The sequence below is a fragment of the Gossypium hirsutum genome, chromosome D04 (assembly GCF_007990345.1).
Source record: "Gossypium hirsutum isolate 1008001.06 chromosome D04, Gossypium_hirsutum_v2.1, whole genome shotgun sequence".
NCBI classification, from domain to species: Eukaryota; Viridiplantae; Streptophyta; class Magnoliopsida; order Malvales; family Malvaceae; genus Gossypium; species Gossypium hirsutum.
In genome coordinates, this window is record NC_053440.1 from 1,299,705 (window position 1) to 1,319,528 (window position 19,824).

Sequence of the window (19,824 nt, forward strand, 5' to 3'; positions counted from 1 at the left end):
TTAATTACAACATAGGATGGGTTACACACCGCAGGATCGGATGGCAATTCAATGAGAAGTTGAGGGGACGATAAGCCTGCAATGGCTGTGTAATGGTGTACGCGTGAATGCAACGCAATGCAGGAAAGAAAAAGTGGAATCTGTGAGGTCCAAATGAGCAAAGAAAGCGCTTAAGCTGTACCATGGCCCAACCCCAACCCCAACCCCAACATAGCATAGTTTAGCTTTCTTAACCCAGCAACTAACGGGCGTCAGCAAATAAAGCTAAAGTAAATATTGCATTCCATTTGCTCACTTGTCTTAAGGTCTCTCACCTCACCTCAGCTCTTGAATAAACGATGGGCGTGATGTCCCCGTCAAACCAGAGCTGCCAGTGCCAAAGCCAATACTGTGGCAGTGATTTTGTATTGTAATTTGTAACTGCAAAAAAAGACATATTGTTTTGGATTTCGTGCTTGTCTGACATTTCACATGACAACTAGATGTAGGTTCCACTACCCACCTTTACTTATTTAGCTTAACTTTTTTTTTTTTGGCTCAATCCTTTACTTTTTATTTGCTTTTCTCTTTCTCGCTCACTCTGGCCTACTGTTGTTTCGCTTTTTAGAGGAGGGGCAGGTGGGTGGAGGCTTAGATTCTTAAATCCTCTTCGCAGTTCTCATTCCAACGGCTGGAAAGAAGGCCTTTTCATGCCGGCCCGCCCGCCAGCATCGCCTCTCCTGTTTCTTTCTTTTTATTATCACCTTTTCATTTTAGACCCCTTTCTTCCCACTTTTCTGATTTCCTTTCTACTGCTATCAAATATGAATCTGGGTTTCATTCTCACTGCTTCCTACCACTAATGTTTGTTTTCCTTTTTTGTTAACTCCGATAGAATCTCTGCCTGCCGGGATTTTGAGCTGTTCCTACTACTGCAGTGCAAATATTTGTTTTTTAATAAGGTTAAACCATCCACGGAGCCTTTTCCCATTAGCTGTAGAAGCACTAGTAGTTCTTCTTTCCCATATCAGTAATATGGTTTTGACTTCATTTTTCTGATATGGGTTTTTGTGGTGAAGATTTTTGCTAATATTAGGCCTCGGATCGAAACATTTCCAACCATTTTGTAGAATCTTCCCAGCAGAGTAGACATAGAGGAAGACAATGGGGTGGGTTACAGTAGCAGATAGAGTTAATATTGGGTTAGTATGTTTGTTTATGATGTTGTGGAGTGTGAGTGGAATTGGTGTGAACTGGGGAACCCAGGCATCCCACCCTCTGCCCCCAGACACTATGGTAAGGTTGCTACGAGATAATGGGTTTCAAAGGGTGAAGCTGTTTGATGCAGATTATGATACACTCAAGACACTGGGTAAGACTGGGATTGAGGTAATGGTGGGAATCCCAAATGACATGCTTGCTATTGTGGGTGGCAGCATGAAGGCTGCTGAGAAATGGGTTGCAAAAAATGTCACCCAACATATAACTTCCAATAATGTCAACATCAGGTCAGCTTTCTCTTTCTTTTTCACTTCCTATCATCATCTTGCTTAGCTGCTTCATCAATGAATTTCAGCTTTGAAAATTACTTGTTTATATATGCTGTTGAGTTGAGACCCTTCTTCTCGCCTTATCTGTAATTAAAACTTTTCTCTGCTTTTAATTTCTATTGTGTTGTATTATTTGTCCTTGTGCAACAATGTTCTTAGTGATCGGAATTATTATTTTGATTGGGGTGAAGTCAGGGTCAAGGCTGTCTTGGGTGTGTAGGAAGAAAACAGAGTGTTCTTATAAAATATTGAATTTTTTTCAATAAATTTTAAATTTTCTCAGTGGATTTGACAACTCATATTAATTGATAATGCAAACTTTAGATAAAAAAAGCATTGAATGAGACAAATTAGTGTACAACTACTCATCATCTGATGTAAAACATGTTAACTCAAAATTATTTATAAAATAGGTTAAAATGTGCTATTAGTCCCTGTACTTAAATAAAATTTGAAATTTAGTCTTTATAATTTAAAAGTTAAACATCAAGTTCTTTTGCTTTTTTTTATTTAAAAATCTTAGTCCAATCATTAACATTGTTAGCATTTTCCATCAAAATTTGTTAATTTAGTTTTTGATTATAGTGCCCTCATATGAGGATACATATAATTGACAAAAAATAAACATGTTAAGTTGACAAATTTTGATAGAAACTACAAACAACGAGAATAATTGAACTAGAATTTTAACTTTTAAAGTGCAAGGACTAAATCTCATATTTTGGATAAGTTCAAGGACTAATAACATATTTTTGCCTTTAAAATATTCATATTTGAATCGTTTTTGTTCTAATGAGAATAGGGATTGAGGGTGTTTGAACCCGTCAAAATATAGTTTTTCAATTTGGGTAATGAAAACCCAAGGCTTATAAATAAGGTATTTATTTATATTTATTTTTAATAAAAGCATTTAATGAGATGATATTATCTAGTTCACTGATTTATGTATTGCTAGTATTCCAAATATAAACTCATAAAATTAATGAAAGGTGTGATAAATATGAAATATTAACTTGAGTACCACCTCGGCCTGAATAGATCTGGCTTCAAACCGTAAAACGGATGAGGACACTTGTAGTTAATCTAGTACATGTAGCAAAAGGCTTTTAAGCCACCAAAGCATGTTTAGTTTCAATATATTAAAAAATTAATTAGATGGACTTTTGTTTCAAAATAGAAATAAAACTTCTAAAAAGTTAATTATCAATTGTACTTAAAAAAGTGATGGGGAAACTCAGGATTTAAAATTTGGAAGCCTAACAATCAACTCGAAGTTTTAGACTCTTTCTTGCTTCTTAAGCAACTTAGTGCAAGAGAAGTTTAAGCACCAAAAGAACTTTGAATTCAACTCTAAAATTTCAACATAGAGTATAATTAAAATTCAATAGAAAAATTTCAAAATTGAAAACAAAAAGAATGCAAGAGAAGAAGAAAAGAGAATCCTTAAGAACTGGGTAGGCCAAAAGAGACTTCTTGAACAATAAGAAGGCTTGTGGCGCAAAGAGATTGGAGACTTTCAAAAATCTTGAAAATTCAATAAGATTAAGAATAAAAGAAATTCGCTGGTTGAGTCTTAGCTCGATTGGTATGGACATTATTGTCAATGCAGGAGGATGTGGGTTCGAGTGTGCTGAAACGCGTTATCTTCCTATTTATGGGGTAGGGAGGGGCTATGAGTAGTTCTAAGCATTGTGTTAAAAGAAAACAGATATGATCAGAAGAAACAACTCACTTGAAGTATTTTATATAAAAAAGACCTGGGGTGTAAGTTTCGGCCTGTGTGCAATATGTTTTACTAGAAGTGGCGGCCAAACTTGTTACGAAGTTCTCCAACAAGAAACTTGTAAATGACTACATTGAAACACAAGAGCATTCTTGTTGAATTTCTTTGAAGTTATTTGAAACAACTCTTGCATGTAGATGTTCAACTTTGATCTTGTGATTGGACCTTGAGGAAAAATCGGACTTGAATCCTTTGAGCCCTTTATGAATGCATCAAAAAGTTATATTTTAAAGACATGCAATACAAAGCATGAGAAGAAAATAAACTAGATTAGTGAATTGACAATAATCATGAAGGAGAAATATGAAGATAGAAAAATAACAAAATAAAAGGAAAAATAACGATTATAATTGTAGTAAACACTATAAGCATATATAGCATTAAAATGCATTTAAACCATAACAAATAATTTATTTTAATTAAGAGATGTATTCTTCTTTTTTCTGGTCACTTTGATTAATAAATAAAAAAGGAAAAACAAGTTTTATGAAGACAATTTAGTAAAATGTGTTTTTAAGTAATCTTCCACTTCTTTAACCAAATAAGAATCATTATATTCGAGCTAAATGAACCTAACTGAATAATATAACATGCAAGTATCAGAAGTAATCTTACATTCCATGAATCAAAATTAAGTTTGAAGCTTCTTTTATCTCCATTCTTGCAATCTCCCGGCAAATTTGCCTGAAAATTTATCTTTGCTTTTACTTTACTTTCCAATGACTCATATGAGTTGACATTGATCTTTTTGGTCTTAAACCTTTTAGCTATATTTATATGAGGCAAAGCAATTGATTATTAAAATTGGTATGGACTGTTGCATGTCTAATAATGACTATTTCCTTCCTAACCACTTAAATATCAACAGTCCTTAAGATGTATTTACAACTTTTGGCAAACATCAAGATGTTGGACCATAACATAAATTTCTAGCTTTGGCTTTCTCTACAGATATGTAGCTGTTGGTAATGAACCTTTCTTGGAGACATATAATGGAAGCTACCTTGGAATAACCTTCCCTGCGCTTCGGAACATCCAGCTTGCGTTGGTCAAAGCTGGGCATAACAACCAAGTAAAAGTCACTGTTCCCCTCAATGCTGATGTTTATGAAAGTACAAATGGCTCTCCGTCTGGTGGGGACTTCCGTGCTGACATCCATGACATCATGCTTACAATTGTCAACTTCTTGAGTCTTAGTTCTGCACCCTTCACTGTGAACATCTATCCTTTTATAAGCCTCTATTCTGATCCCAACTTCCCAGTTGAGTACGCATTCTTTGATGGCAATGCATCGCCAGTAAGTGATGGTGGGACATTATATTACAATATGTTTGACGCTAACCTTGATACCCTTGCACATGCATTACAAAAAAATGGATTTGCAGATTTGCCCATTATAGTTGGTGAGATTGGGTGGCCCACTGATGGAGACCGAAATGCTAACACAGAGTATGCTCGGCGGTTCAATCAAGGTTTTATGTCTCATATTTCAGGTGGGAGAGGAACCCCGATGAGACCTGGCCCAATAGATGCATATTTATTTAGCTTGATTGATGAGGATTCTAAAAGCATTGCTCCAGGAAATTTTGAACGCCACTGGGGGATCTTTACATTTGATGGGCAGGCCAAATACCCTCTGAACCTTGGTACTACAAACTCGGGAGCTTTAATTTCTGCAAAAGGTGTACAATACTTGGAGAGGAAGTGGTGTGTGATGAAGCCTTCAGTCAGACTTGATGATCCACAAGTGGAACCAAGTGTGAGCTTCGCATGTGGTCTTGCCGACTGCACTTGCCTTGGTTACGGGACATCTTGCGGAAATCTCGATGCTTGGGGGAACATATCTTATGCCTTTAACAGTTACTTTCAGAAGAATAACCAGCGCGAAGATGCCTGCAAATTTCCAAATGTTTCGATGATCACAAAAGCAGATCCCTCCCCAAGAGATGGAAATTGCAAATTTAATATAATGATCCAGCCCTATTATGGATCTGCAGGATGGTACGCGCGGAAGCCATTGGGATTGACTTCTGTTCTTCTCATTTTCTCGTTGGTTCTGTGAATTCTAATGATTCTACTTGAGGTAATCTTGTGAGAGACTGAAAAGTGTATGAATTAGAGCCAAAGCCCTCCGAAAAAATCCAGGTGGCTTTGATCATGTTTTTTTCTGTTTCAGTTTCTTTTCAGTCCACAACATCATACTCCTGAGAAAGGATTTTGCTCTTCTTTTTCTTTCATGATGATGATGGTAGTAGTAATCACCCCCCCTTTGACATTTAATTATGCAAAGATTTCTTTTAATGAAGAAATTATGTTAAGAGCAATGGGGTCTCCCACATCTGCAGGAGGAAGAGCAAAATTTGCACCAGTGCTGGTATATGATAGATTATGGAGCAAGCACAGCTTGTGGATAAGGCTTGGTCCGCAATTACCAACCTTGTGGTTTTTGCTCAAACCATTTGACAATTTTATTTAAATTAGATAAAGACGAGGACAACAAATTGGCAAACGATACCAAAACTACACCGAAAAGAAAAAACACAAATAGGAAGCCAAATGTGCTTTGGGAGAGAACCTCAAATGATGTTCATCTTTAATTCTCGACATGACATAAATCCCTAACAACTTTATCATCCTAGCACTTGTGTTTACTTGTTTTGTGTACTTGGTTCAATCAACTTGGTGGTAAGTGTTGGAGAAGTTTCACCAGTGTTTTGAAATTTTCAATAGAACTACCATTGGGTTTAACAGCCTTGCAAACCAGCTCTTTTTGAACTCTAATTTTCTCTCTCATTTTCTTCCCTTCTTGGCTGCACAATATCAACTTCAATGCTTTCTTTGCTCCTCCTTTTGTCAATGTTCCACCTTCTAAGCCCAACGCAAATCCCCATACAACCTCCACAGTACGAGTGTTCAATTGTTGGTCTCCAAAAAATGGCCTGCAGATCATAGGCACACCTCCATTAATACTTTCCAGGACTGAATTCCATCCGCCATGACTTACAAAAACCCCAACTGATGGATGTTCCAATATTTGTTGCTGAGGAGCCCATGGAACTATCTTTCCTTTGGAGCTAGTTCTTTCCAGGAATCCTTGTGGCAGTTGTTTCTCAGGATTTCCCTTCAAAGACCAAAGAAATGGAAACTCACATTCCTCCAGGGCTTCACATAATGCTTGTAGCTCATGGGGTGGTGGGGTTATCAAGCTTCCAAAGCTGATGTATACCACCGATGCTGCCTCATGCTTGCTTACCCAATCCAAGCACCCATGCGAGTCATCCACTGTGGAACTAGAAATTGATACCAAAGTGAAGGGACCAACGTTGAGGAACATACTGAATCTTAATTTCAGCATGTTCACCACTGTATTATCTAACTCTTCGTATGAATTTGCGACAATTGCCGTGGCGCGTGACAGTGACACTCCGATTTTATGCAACAATGCTGGCATGGGGGCATCAATGTCTCCAGAGGCTATTCCATTAGGTAAGTCAGTAACACGAAAGCCAGAAAATTCAGGAAAATCAAGTGGTTTGTCTTCCGGATCTGCAATTTTATGAATATTCATATAAATGACAACATTATATTTGGTCAGCACCGAGCTTTAATCATGGTAAAAGAGAATTAACATCATTGCATCAATAAGATAGTATTACCTCATCAATTTTCAAAGACAAAAAAAGCAATTTTATATACTTACTCATATTTAATATTAATTAATTTACCTAATAGAAAATTTTGAAATTTGATTAAAATTGAAAAAAAAATTTGTGTTAAATATTTATGTTTTGGTTGTCATGGAATAATTTTTCGTCTCACACTAGAAAAATTACATCTTTAAAAAATTTATGAGATGAGATTGTTTTATTTAGTGAAGAACTCTTAAAATGAGGATTGATCTTTAAATTAAAAATAGTTTAGAAAAACTTAAAACATCTATGTTTTCGTTTTAAGAGTTTTGTAATTATCTCTACTTTTTTTAATTAAATTCTTTCTTATGTTTTTTATTTAAGATTTTTTTTCAAAAATAAAAATAATTAAATTAAAATTTTAAAATATATAAATTAATTAAAAAAATATTAAATATAGATAAATTTATAATAATATTTAAAATGATATTGGTGACCATTAATATGCATCACAATCAATATAATTAATTTATAGTTCTAAGCAAAAGTAGCATTGTTGTTGTATATTAAAGATATTTAATACCTTCCTACCTACCTAATAAAAACCATCCATATTTCCTAACCAAAAAAAAAAAAAAGTCCATATCCGTCCTACCTACCGCTCAAGAGTGATTGAAATTTTCTTTAACTACAAAAATATTGAACTAGCAAATCACAATTTCTTAAAATTCTTAATTTGTTTCACATAAGTATTATTTTCAAGGTAAAAAAATGTGAGTTCGAGTGCATTAAAACGCATTATCTTTCTATTTATTAGTTTGTTTAGGAAGTATTAGGGAACAAATAATGAAATGATAGGAAGGAAAAAACAACCATAGCTTATATTATGTTTAATTAACAAAATGAACGAGAGTGAAGTTAAGCATTTTTTTTGATAGAAAGAAAGCATAAGCATCCTTACTGTTAATTCCTACATGCTGGCGAATAACATCGGTCTGGAGATGAAGGAAGAGTGCCCTAGGGCCAGACATCCAAACCGCCACCCAAGGAATATTCAGCTCGTCCGCGATATCAGCCCCAAATGCATAAAATGCATCTGTTATCAAACAATCAACTGGTTTACCAGTTTCAGACACAACAGCATCTATAGCCTTTATAAAACTCCCAGGAACTGCCTTAAGGAAATAATCGACGGGCTCATGAGGATTCCCTCTAAAGCTATACCCCTCAGGTAATCCATCCCATACATTAAAAGGCTTAATTTTATCATGGTTTTTGCTAAAAGTTGAGTTGTTTGATTGTTGGGTGCTAAGGAAGGAAAACATGGTGTCGGGGCAAGCGTCTGATAGTTGACGGGTAATGTTGAGAAGAGGGGCCGCATGGGTGCCGAAAGGGAAAGCCAACACTGCTATGTGTTTAGAAGCATTCTTGTAGCCTTCCATTGGATGTTCTTTCTCTATTCTCTCTGCAAATATAAGAAGGGACTTGTTTTTCTCCAAGCTTGTGAGTTATGAAAATAGATGAACTGTACTTATACTAGTAAAGGGAAAACAAGAAACAATTAAGGCCGATAGTTGGGACTTACAGTATGCGGGACATAAAATATGTGGTTTTACAAGCAACCGTCATTTTCACTCTTCAAAAAGTAGACTTAGTTGAAGGCCTTGTTACGTGGAAATTTAAGTTCCATTAATTGGTTAATGTAAAAATTATTATTTGATGTGGACTGAGTTTTAGTTCGATTAGTATGAGTATTCCTGTTAATGTAGAAGAAGATGAATTTGAGTTATAGGTTGTGGAAAGACTAGTATTCTGTTAAAAAGAGTACAATATTATTTAATTAATGAGAAGAAATTAGAATTTAATTTGTTTTCTTTTTCCAAAAAGTTAATTTAGTTTATTTAAATAAAGTTAATCTAACTATATATCATAAGTGAAACTTTTATGTAATAAAATTTATAAAAAATTGGTATAATAATTAAATATGAATTTAGTTAAAATAGTATTGTATTTTGGGTTTAAATCTTGTTACGTATATATTTTTCTAGATTTTATATAAAATTGTAAAATAATAAAAATGTCTTTAGAAATATATTTGTAGCTTTATAAAAAAATAGAGTAAATTCCATTCATAATTATTCTAAAATAGAGTTTGTCATATTTTGGTCACTAATTGTTTTTAATTTAATCATTCTAATTAAAAGAATTTACAAATTAGTCACTGTCGTTAAATTTTCTGTCACCCTCTAACAGATTGCACAATAATCAATCCACCTAAATTTTTTCCATGTAATCCTCTATGATTATTTGCTTATTTATAAATTTGATGTGTTTTGTGCAAATGTTGATCGAAAATATATATATTTTTTTGTAAATTATAAAGAGGAGGGTAAAGCCTTAACAGCAATGTGACTAGCATGACTTGAATTTAAGCCACACTCGAAGCGATAAACACTCTGATTATTAGGCCACCACACGAGGTTGAATTGAAAATAATTTTGAAACATGGTTCATGTGTTATTTTCCATAGATTGTGCCGTTTGAGGGTTTGTTTGTTATGGTTTTTGTGCGAATGTTGAGATAATTATTTTAGTTTAGGTTCTGTTGTATTGAAAAGTGCATGTATTGTTAGAGCTTGGGAATGAAACTTTTGTTTAGATTGTTGAGTTAATTGTGGTCGGGGTTGTTGATGCACTAAAAGTTGATGAAATATGGACTAATATAACAGGAGATGGCCTGCCAGTTTTGAATTATTACTGGTGTAAATTTTTTGGTCTTTGTGCGCAGTGTCATATAATAGAAAATTAATAGGAAGTTGGACCATGTGGTCCATGGCTTTTTCTACTTGCAAATGAAGAAAAAGGTAGGTGAGAAAGTTTGTAATAATTAGCTTTTAATTGGTGTTGGAAAAGGCAGTTTCGAAATTTCATTTTCGTAAATTGGATATGGAGTTAGTATAAAAATATATTAAAATTTGATCCAATAATTTTGTTGAACTAATTGATAATTTAAGTGCAGAGATTAAATTGTAAAAAATTTAATCATTATAGATTTTTAATTAGCTAAATGTTCAAAATTGTAAATAAACTATTTTGTTACATCAAATAGCGGATGATACGTTAACATCCTCTAATTTTGATTAATGTTTAATGAATTAAGATTTAAACCAAGTATATAAAGGTGAGATAGTGCAAAATTGTCATATTTCTTTCTTCTTCTCCACCGTTTGAACATGAAAACCTAAGGGAAAGACCATTTTTTAACTCAAAGCAATTGATCCCTAATTGGTAAGCTTTTCCAAGTCATTTTTTTATAATTTTTATGTGTTTGAGGTCACGGGAGCTCGATTTAGCTAGCCCATGTACCAATTTACAAAACTATTGAAGTTTTTAAAAGTTTTCATTGTTGATTTCTTGAATAAATTGGTGTTAACTTGATAGATTTTAAGCTTAGATTATGAAAAAGGACTAGATTGTAATGTTTAATTGATAGTTTTGTACATAAGGACTAAAGTGAATAAAATGTGAAATTGAGGTGGAATTTTGGTATAAATAGAGAGTAGAAGGTTTGTAATGAATGTAATTAAATTCAGATTTTAAAGTCAGGCTTAAAATTGAAAGATATTGTCATTTCGATTTTAGGGACTAAATTGACTAAAAAGTAAACATTTAGGGGTATCAAAAAATAAGATTGTATAGGTTCATTCATGTCATAGCATATTGTATAAATTTTTTATTTTGACGGATTGGATGGAATAAGTGTATAGAAAAGAATTGGATCAAACCGGTAATAATCCAAGAAAAAACCAAAATTGTCAATTAGTCCCTGAAGATTCAACTTGTTTGTTGTTTTGGCTAAGTAAGCTCATATGGTATTTATTTATATAGATTGTTGTGTATTATTGTGATTATATAAGTGTTTGGTTGTGAATTTGATCAAAAGGTGAGATTTGGACTAAATTGAAAAGTAATGTTAATATGTGTAATAGATGCCTATATGAACTTAGTAAAGGTTAGGATACGGTTGGCATGCCAATAGGATTTTGTGTACACCTTTACGAGATTGATTACAGATGTTACCAAGATCCAACATTTGTTATGGACTCGCAAATACATTTAACACAGGTTTAGCTCGGACGAGTAACCTGTTGTCGTGTTAAAGGGTTAGCTCAGACAGGTAACTTGACATGTATGTATACTTAGCTTGGATAAACATTCAGATGTGTTGATATAAAGGTTTAGCCCAAATGGGTAACCTGACACGAATATATATATTCATCTCGGACAAGCAACTGGTGTGTTGTAATTACCTGTGTATCCAAGTCTGTTTTCTAGGGTTCATTGGGTGAAATAGTTTATATGAAATGGAAATTAATGATGTTGATGTTCACTTAAATAAATGTTGAATGGAACTTGAATAATGCATTGGAAAAATGTCATGAATATGTATATGATTACATTATCCCTTGAATGAATGAGTTTGGAATCAGTTATACAAAATGACATGAATTGGTATGGTAAGTGATTGAGTTGCCATGTGGTTTGATTACATGTTAATACTCACCTTATTGATGCTTTGCTTTGCCATGTTTAGCCAAACCATGTCAAGTTAAGGTTGTTTATTGTATTTAGATAAAATATGAGGTAAGTTTTGTTTAATGCCTATGAACAGCATCCTATATGCTTACCTAGTTTGTTTTCGTAACGACCCGATAGTCACGAGTGTCGGAAAGTACATTTCTGAAACTCCGTTACCGTAAATCAGACTCGTAAATATTTATTAAAAATATTGACGAAGTTAGTTGTGTAGTTAATTAGGTTTTGGTTAGGTGAAATTGCATGAATTAAGAGTAACTAGGTAAAAAAAAAGACTAAATTGTATAAAAGGTGAAAGTTGAATTATAGATTAAAGAAAAATTAAAGGGACCAAAGGAGCAATTATGCCAATGGTCATTATTAAGGCTGCATAAGTGTATATATATTATAAATATTTAAAGTTAATATATATATATTATAATATTATAATATTAAAACTTAAAAGTTAAGTATATATATTATTATATTATAATGATAAAGTAAAAGAAAAAGAAATAGAAAAAGAAGGAGAGAAAGAAACGAAACAGAGAAGGAAACGAAATAGAGAAGGAAAGAAAGAAAAGAAAGAAGGAGAAAAGTTAGGGTTTCAAGGGTTCAAAGCTCAATTGGTTAGTCAATTTAGTCCATTTTCTTGTAATTTTTATGTTTTTGGAATTACGGTATTAAATACTACTCAACCCATGTCAAAATTTTAGAAATTATTAAGTTTTTAAGTGATGTTTATGTTGAATAATTTTAGTATTAGATATTAAATTGATAGATTTTTAAGTTAGAAATGGGAAAGGATTGAATTGTAGAATAAAATGTAAATTTTGAGTATTAGGGACTAAATTGTGAAAATTAGAAATTTAAGGATTTAAGTGAAATTATGGAGTTAAATCTAGTCTAAAGTGGAATTTGTATGAAAATATAAGATTGATTGTGAAGAAATAAAATTAGTCTCGGTTTAGGGACTAAATTGGAATTTAGGCAAATATTGAGTAAAAATTGAAATATTAAATATGAGATTTAATTGTGTTGTATTGATGAATTTTAATTGTTTTAATTCCGTAGCTAACGTCATACCAGAATCCTTAACTAAAAAGAGAAAAGATAAAGTCGACGAGGAATAGCTCGAAATTTCTAGTTTGTATTTCTATAATCCAAAGCTAGTTATTAATTGTTGTAATATTTATTTAATGTATATGGTAAGTGTTGAGGTGGGTAATTGATATTTTGATATTTGATTGAATGAATTGAATTGGTAGATATATGTATTGAATGGATTGATTTTTTTTTGAATTGAAATGAATATATGTGAAATTAAACCCTATTAACTGTATCGGGTTGAGTCGGATATAGATGGCATGCCATAGGATTGGAAGAGTTCAGGGATTTCTTCGACGTCGAGTCGATGAGACACTGGGTATCAATTTATTACTTCGTATTAATTTGATGAGGCACTGGGTGCCAATTTACTTCAGTTTAACCGATGAGAAACTGGGTGTCAATTTATTACTTCAAATTATCCGATGAGGCACTGGGTGCCAAACTGGTGTGTTTTGGTTGGATTCGTGTATCCGCCTGAGTCTGAGTCATGTTAATAGGGGTAAATGAATAATAAAGTCTTATAATTGATATTGAAATGGAATGATATGAGAAATGAAGTGGAATAGTGAATTGAATATGGTATGGATAAAGCAATTGCATTATGGATAAAGCAATTGCATAAATGAAATGTGATTAAAATTGTGAAAAGTTATTTCTATAGCAAGTGATGGAAAATTTAGTATTGTATGGTTTTAAATGTTCAATTGTGCTTAACATTTTATTATACATATTATATTGTTTTATTTTTAAATATTCGGATTATAGAAATACCACTGAGTTTTTACTCAGCGTACGGTTTTGTTTTTCGTGCGCAAGTTAGGTACTTAATTTTGATCGCCGATTCAGCATCCAACAACGACCCGAACTCAAACATGGTGATGTTTTTCCTTTTGTGTTGGCATGTACCTAGGGTGTCTAAATATTAATCATTTTGCGGATTGATTGTAAATAAGATTATAAGTTAATATTGGATGGTTATATACATATAAATATGTGTTTATGTTTATGTTTGAGGTCATATTATGGCAAATTTTAGTTAATGTTTAAATGAACATGAAATGGGTAAAATAAATTGAAATTGGCATGTTTACAAATTGGATTTGAATGATGTTTTATTGGTATGTTTTGATGATATAATTGTGGTACCTATGAGGATACATTGGTTAGGCACCTAGGATGATTGTTTTGACATATTTTGGATGTGCTTGATTGTGGTTTGAATTGGTTAAGCGAATGATTTTTGAGTTGCTTATTGTTCAAGCTTGCAGGGAATGGTAAACTTGTTGTTAAAGGTATATTTTAAGTCCACACGGCCAGACACACGGGTATGTGATTGGACTGTGTGAGACACATGGCTTGACACACGGGCGTGTGAACCTTGCAGCTTTAAAAATTTTTAATATTTTACGAAAAATTCTCTAAGTCTCCGAATTAGTCCCGATTTGTTTCTAACACGTATTTTGGGCCCCGATGGCTCAAATAATGGACATTATGTATGAATTTAATTGGTTTTTGATCTGAATATTATATGATATCAATATTTAAATTTATGTCTATTTGATCGACAAGCTTCAGTAATGCTCTGAAACCTTATTCCGGTGAAACATTATGTGGGTTAGGGATGTTACATTTTTCCTTTTCCCTTGTAGGTCATCACCTTGCAAAACTTGTCAAGCCAGATCGTTTTGAAGCTCACACTATCCTAACACAACAGCTTTTTATTTATTTATATTGAGTCAGTATTGTGGCTTGTATATTAGGTTAAGGTGTTAATGAAATGGTCACTTTCTAATTCATATGGAATGTATGATGTTGTGGCAAATGTGGAATGTATGAAAGGTTTGGTATGTAATATATGGTGTATGGATCAACTATGCTTGATGTGGTTTAGTACATGATTTTAAACTTGAACATGTCATGTAGATATGCTATAAATTACATATAGATGATATGGTAAGTTGAATGAGTATATAAGCTTATATGTTTATGTCCTTATAATGAAAATGAGATGGTTTGTTTGAATATGAATTGACATAGTGAAGATTGGTATTTGGTTGGTTGGTTTGGATAAACAGATAGTTTTGTAATAGGTTGAGCTTATATCGAATTGGTTTTGATTAGAAATGTTTAAATGACTTGTTTTGGTATGAAATGTTATGAGTTTGGAATGTTTTTAGGTGAGCATAATGGTTGGTTTGATTGGAAATTGTGAAATAGGTACCAAATGACTCATTTTTATCATACAGGGTCTTCATCTTGATAACCATCTTCCCTCATCGCAACATTGGCTGACAGTATGTGACGTCACGACATCGAGTAGCCTGACGTTGTGATGTGACATACTATTTTGGCGACATAACGACGTGGAAAAGATGATGTCACAACGGTAATGGTGAATGGTGAATGGCAACAATGGTCATGGTGATTGATGACCAAAAACTGAAAAAAAGTTTCTAATTTTTGGGTTTTTGAGAGATTTATAGAGAGAATGAGATGTGAGAGGGAGGAGTGAACATTGGCAATTAAGTTTTATGTTGGCACATATCAGAAATTGAAAGCATGCAAGCAGTAGATGCCGACAAAAACAGTGGTGGAAGTCACAATAAATTCTTGTAGATTTGGAGTTTTGTGATGAATTTTAAGAAAAAACTAAGATGGGAAAGAAAAAAGAGGAGAACTGGATGATTATTTTGGTGAAGAATGACATGATTATGGGTTGTTCACCGTTGGGGTGGCAATCGTTACTGAAATCTGGAATTTAAAAATGATTTTTTTGGCAAACAATGAAGATTCTGTTTGAATGTTCTTCCCAAAGTAAAGAGAGAGGCAGCACATTTAACGCTTTTGGTTTTTTAATATTTTTACAAAAATAAAAACATAATTTAATTTATTAAGGGCATATTCATCATTGAGTACTTTTTTTGCTATTACATATCTATCTCTTTTAGTCAAACACACGAATACTATTACAATATTTATTCCATTATATCCAACTAAACCATTGATATGTTTATGATCTATTTCATTACAGTGTTGTTCTATTCCTATAGAATGACTATTCCATTACAACCTTTTTCCAATTCAGTGAACCGAACGTGTCGTAAGGTAAGTGATTGATTTCATTATGTGGTTACCATCAAAGATCCCCGGCAATATCTCATTCAATCCCCCCACAAATTTTCCTTTTCTTTCTTCACTAAAAACTTGTTACAATTCAAATATGCAAAAACCGATTTAGGATTTTGTTTTCCTCTTTGTTTCTTGATGATGATGATTGTACTGATCCCACATATGCACCAATTCTGGTATATGTTAGGGCAAGCACAGCAAATCAATAAGGAAATGTTGGTAGAGGAAAGCCTTGGACCGGAATTACCAACCTCAAGATGTTTGGTCAACAATATTTTAATCAAGCATTAACTTGGTGGTAAGTGTTAGAGACAAGTTTCACCAGTGTTTTGAAATTTTCATTAGAGCTACCATTGGGTTTAACAGCCTTGCAAGCCAGCTCTTTTTGAACTCTAATTTTCTCTCTCATTTTCTTCCCTTCTTGGCTGCACAATATCAACTTCATTGCTTTCTTTGCTCCTTCTTTTGTCAATGTTCCACCTTCTAACCCCAACCCGAATCCCCATACAACCTCCACAGTACGAGTGTTCAATTGTTGGTCTCCAAAAAATGGCCTGCAGATCATAGGCACACATCCATTAATACTTTCCAGGACTGAATTCCATCCACCATGACTTACAAAAACCCCAACTGATGGATGTTCCAATATTTTCTGCTGCGGAGCCCATGGAACTATCTTTCCTTTGGAGCTGGTTCTTTCCAGGAATCCTAGTGGCAGCTGTTTCTCAGGACTTCCCCTCAAAGACCAAAGATATGGAAACTCACATTCTTCCAGGGCTTCACATAATGCATGTAGCTCATGGGGTGGTGGGGTTATCACGCTTCCAAAGCTGATGTATACCACCGACGCTGCCTCATGCTTGCTCATCCAATCCAAGGTCCCATGCGAGTCATCCACTGTGGAACTGGAAACTGATACCAGATTGAAGGGACCAACGTTGAGGAACGTACTGAATCTTAATTTCAGCATGTTCACCACTGTATTATCCAAGTCTTCGTATGAATTTGTGGCAACTGCCGCGGCGCGTGACAGTGACACTCCCATTTTATTCAACAATGCCGGCATGGGGGCGTCAATGTCTCCGGAGGTTAATCCATTGGGTAAGTCAGCAACACGTATGCTAGAAAAATGGGGAAGAAAATGAAGTGGTTTGTCTTTAGGACCTGCAAATTTATGAATATTCATATTTGTTCAGCACCCAATTGTTTTTTAAAGATTAAAGTATAATTTTATTGTATACTAATTTAAAATTTTATAAATTATAAAGAGGAGTTAATTTTTAAATTTTTATTAGTTAATTTTTTTATATTTTTTTATTTAAGTTTTTTTTCTTTGATTAAAGTTTTTAATTATGTAAGTTAATTAAAGAGCAGAAAGGATATATGATGAGTGTCTAAAAATTAAGAATTTTAGAATCTTTCTAATATAAGTTATAGGTTAACATATTAAAAAAATCTTTAAACTATTCTACTTTGTTTAAACAAGCCCTTATACTATTTTATCATTTTTGTACTTAAATAAACCCCTAAACTATGATTTTTACCCACAAAAGTTCTTGATTTTAATACTGAAGGTAAAAATATTTAAAAAATTTAAACTAATTTGCATTTTATATTGATGTGAATTTTTTGAGAATATTTTATTAAATAAAAATAAAAAATATTTTAAAAATTCTTGAAAGTGCTTATATATAAAACACAATCAATTACTCTTTTAAAAATTTTGATTACTTTCTAAAATTAAATGTTGATGTTAAAATGTATATAATTTCTATTGCATCAATAAGAAATTAAAATAAGAACTTGAAATTTAAAATATATTTATTTTAATATTAAAATCAAGAACTTTTATGAGAAAAAAAAGGTTCGGGTTTATTTAACTACAAAAATAATACTATAATAGTTTAATGGAGATTTTTTTTAAATATATTAGCTTTCTGTAAATTCTTCAAAAATACTATTGTTTGCAATTAATATGCTTCACAGTCAAATATTTAATTAATTGATTTTGGACCAACCAGCCTACCAAAAGTCTTATTGTTAATTGTAACAATAATAAAGTTTTTCTCTTTCATGCATGAAATTGGTAAGTTTACGAGCTAGTATGTTAAAACCTACCTAATAAAAACCATCCATATCCTACCTCTCACAAAAAAGGGATTCAAAAGTTATTAAGCTAGTTAGGGTGAGTAAAATTTTTTTTTGAGATTAAAATTAAATTGTATAATTTTACCATTTTAATAATCTATATCGTATGAATCCTTACCGTTAATTCCTACATACTGGCGAATAATATCAGAGTCGACATGAACGAAGAGTGCCCTGGGACTAGCGGTCCAAAGAGCCACCCAAGGGATGTTAAGCTGATCCGCGATATCAGCCCCAAACGCATAAAATGCATCTGTTATCAAAAAATCAATTGGTTTACCAGTTTCAAACACAACAACATCTATAGCCTTCATAAAATTTCTAGGTACCGCCTTAAGGAAATAGTCGACAGGCTCGTGAGGGTTCCCTCTAAAAGTATACCCCTTAGGTAATCCATCCCATACATTAAAAGACTTAATTTTATCAAGATTTTTGGGAAAAGTTGAGTTGTTTGATTGTTGGGTGCTAAGGAAGGAAAACATGGTGTGGGGGCAGGCGTCTGATAGCTGGTGGACGAAGTTGAGAAGAGGGACAGCATGGGTGCCGAAGGGGAAAGCCAACACTGCTATGTGTTTAGAAGCATTCCTGTAGCTTTCCATTGGATATTCTCTGAGGGAATTTCTTGTTCTCCAAGATTTGTGAGTATGAAAATTAGATGAAAAACTATACTTAAACTAATAAGAAAAAACAAGTTTTGGTTGATAGTTTGCATTACGTTGGGACTTGAAATATGTGGTTTTGTACATGCAACCATCATTTTCATTTTTCCAGAAACCAATGTTAGTTGTAGGGATTGTTACGTCCAAATTTAAGTTCCATTAGTTAGTTAATTTAAAAGAATTCCTTTGGTGTGATGTAATTACTTGTATATCCAAGTTCATTTTCTAGGGTTCATTGGGCGAAATAGTTTATATGAAATGAGATATTTGAAATGAGAATTAATGACGTTGATGTTCACTAGAAGAAATGTTGAATTGAACTTGAATAATGTATCAGAAAAATGTCATGAATATGTATGTGATTACATTATCCCTTGAATGAATGAGTTTGGAATCAATGATACAAAATGACATGAATTGGTATGGTAAGTGATTGAGTTGCCATGTGGTTTGATTACATTTTAGTATCACCTTATTGATGCTTTGCTTTGCCATGTTTAGTCAAACTATGTCAAGTTAAGGTTGTTTATTGTATTTAGATAAAAGATGAGGTAAGTTTTGTTTAATACCTATGAACTTATTAAACATCCTATGTGTTTACCTAGTTTGTTTTCCCTTTCTCTTATAGGTCGTCACCTTGCGGAACTTGTCAAGCCAACTCATTTTGAAGCTCACACTATCCTATCACTGAATTAGTAGCTTTTTTGTTTTTATCATTTTGAGTCAGGATTCCGCCATGTATATATTGTAACACCCCTAACCCGTATCCGACGCCGAAATAGGGTTACGGAGCATTACCAGACTTAAAGATCAAACAATCATAGATTTCGTTTGCATAACACATTTGATTTAGAAACCAATCAAATTCGTTCATATAGTCCCTAATATGAGTCCTCGAGGCCCAAAATAGACATTAAAAACAAGTCGTGACTAAACTGAGAACTTAAAGAAATATTTCGGAAAACATAGAAAATTTTCAAAGTGCAGGGGATACACGACCGTGTCTCAGGCCGTGTGGGTAATCGAAATAGGGACACACAATCGTGTCTTAGACCTTGTCTGCACCTGTGTAACTCACTGACTTGGGTCACACGGCCAAGCCACACGCCCATGTGCTAGACCATGTGAAAACTAGAGGGTATACTGACTTGTGTCACACGGCCAAGTCACACGCCCGTGTGCTAGGCCGTATGAGGCTACTGACTTGTTTTCTAAAGAGGTTACAGGGGACACACAGCCGTGTCACCTGGCCATGTGTCACAC

At 33.4% G+C, this 19,824-nt stretch overlaps 2 protein-coding genes and 1 pseudogene across 2 annotated transcripts; 1 reads left to right on the plus strand and 2 right to left on the minus strand.

The window, feature by feature from the left end:
- The first annotated feature begins 294 nt into the window (after positions 1-294).
- On the plus strand, positions 295-5,549 carry LOC107931579 (glucan endo-1,3-beta-glucosidase 6). Its single transcript, XM_016863497.2, has 2 exons — positions 295-1,487; positions 4,264-5,549. The coding sequence occupies exons 1-2, from the start codon at positions 1,144-1,146 to the stop codon at positions 5,372-5,374; spliced, it is 1,455 nt and encodes a 484-aa protein (XP_016718986.1). The 5' UTR covers positions 295-1,143; the 3' UTR covers positions 5,375-5,549.
- A 437-nt stretch (positions 5,550-5,986) lies between these two features.
- On the minus strand, positions 5,987-8,383 carry LOC107931581 (flavonoid 3-O-glucosyltransferase-like). Its single transcript, NM_001327333.1, is given in 2 exon segments — positions 5,987-6,858; positions 7,903-8,383. Coding segments are annotated over 2 exon segments (1,353 nt in total).
- Positions 8,384-15,974: 7,591 nt separating this feature from the next.
- LOC107931577 (flavonoid 3-O-glucosyltransferase-like) lies at positions 15,975-18,660 on the minus strand (annotated as a pseudogene).
- Positions 18,661-19,824: the final 1,164 nt, after the last annotated feature.

Coding starts and splice junctions, on each gene's coding strand:
- LOC107931579 (XM_016863497.2), top strand. CDS start 1,144: ATGGGGTGGGTTACAGTAGCAGATAGAGTTAATATTGGGTTAGTATGT. Junction 1,488..4,263: donor TCCAATAATGTCAACATCAG/GTCAGCTTTCTC, acceptor CTTTCTCTACAG/ATATGTAGCTGTTGGTAATG.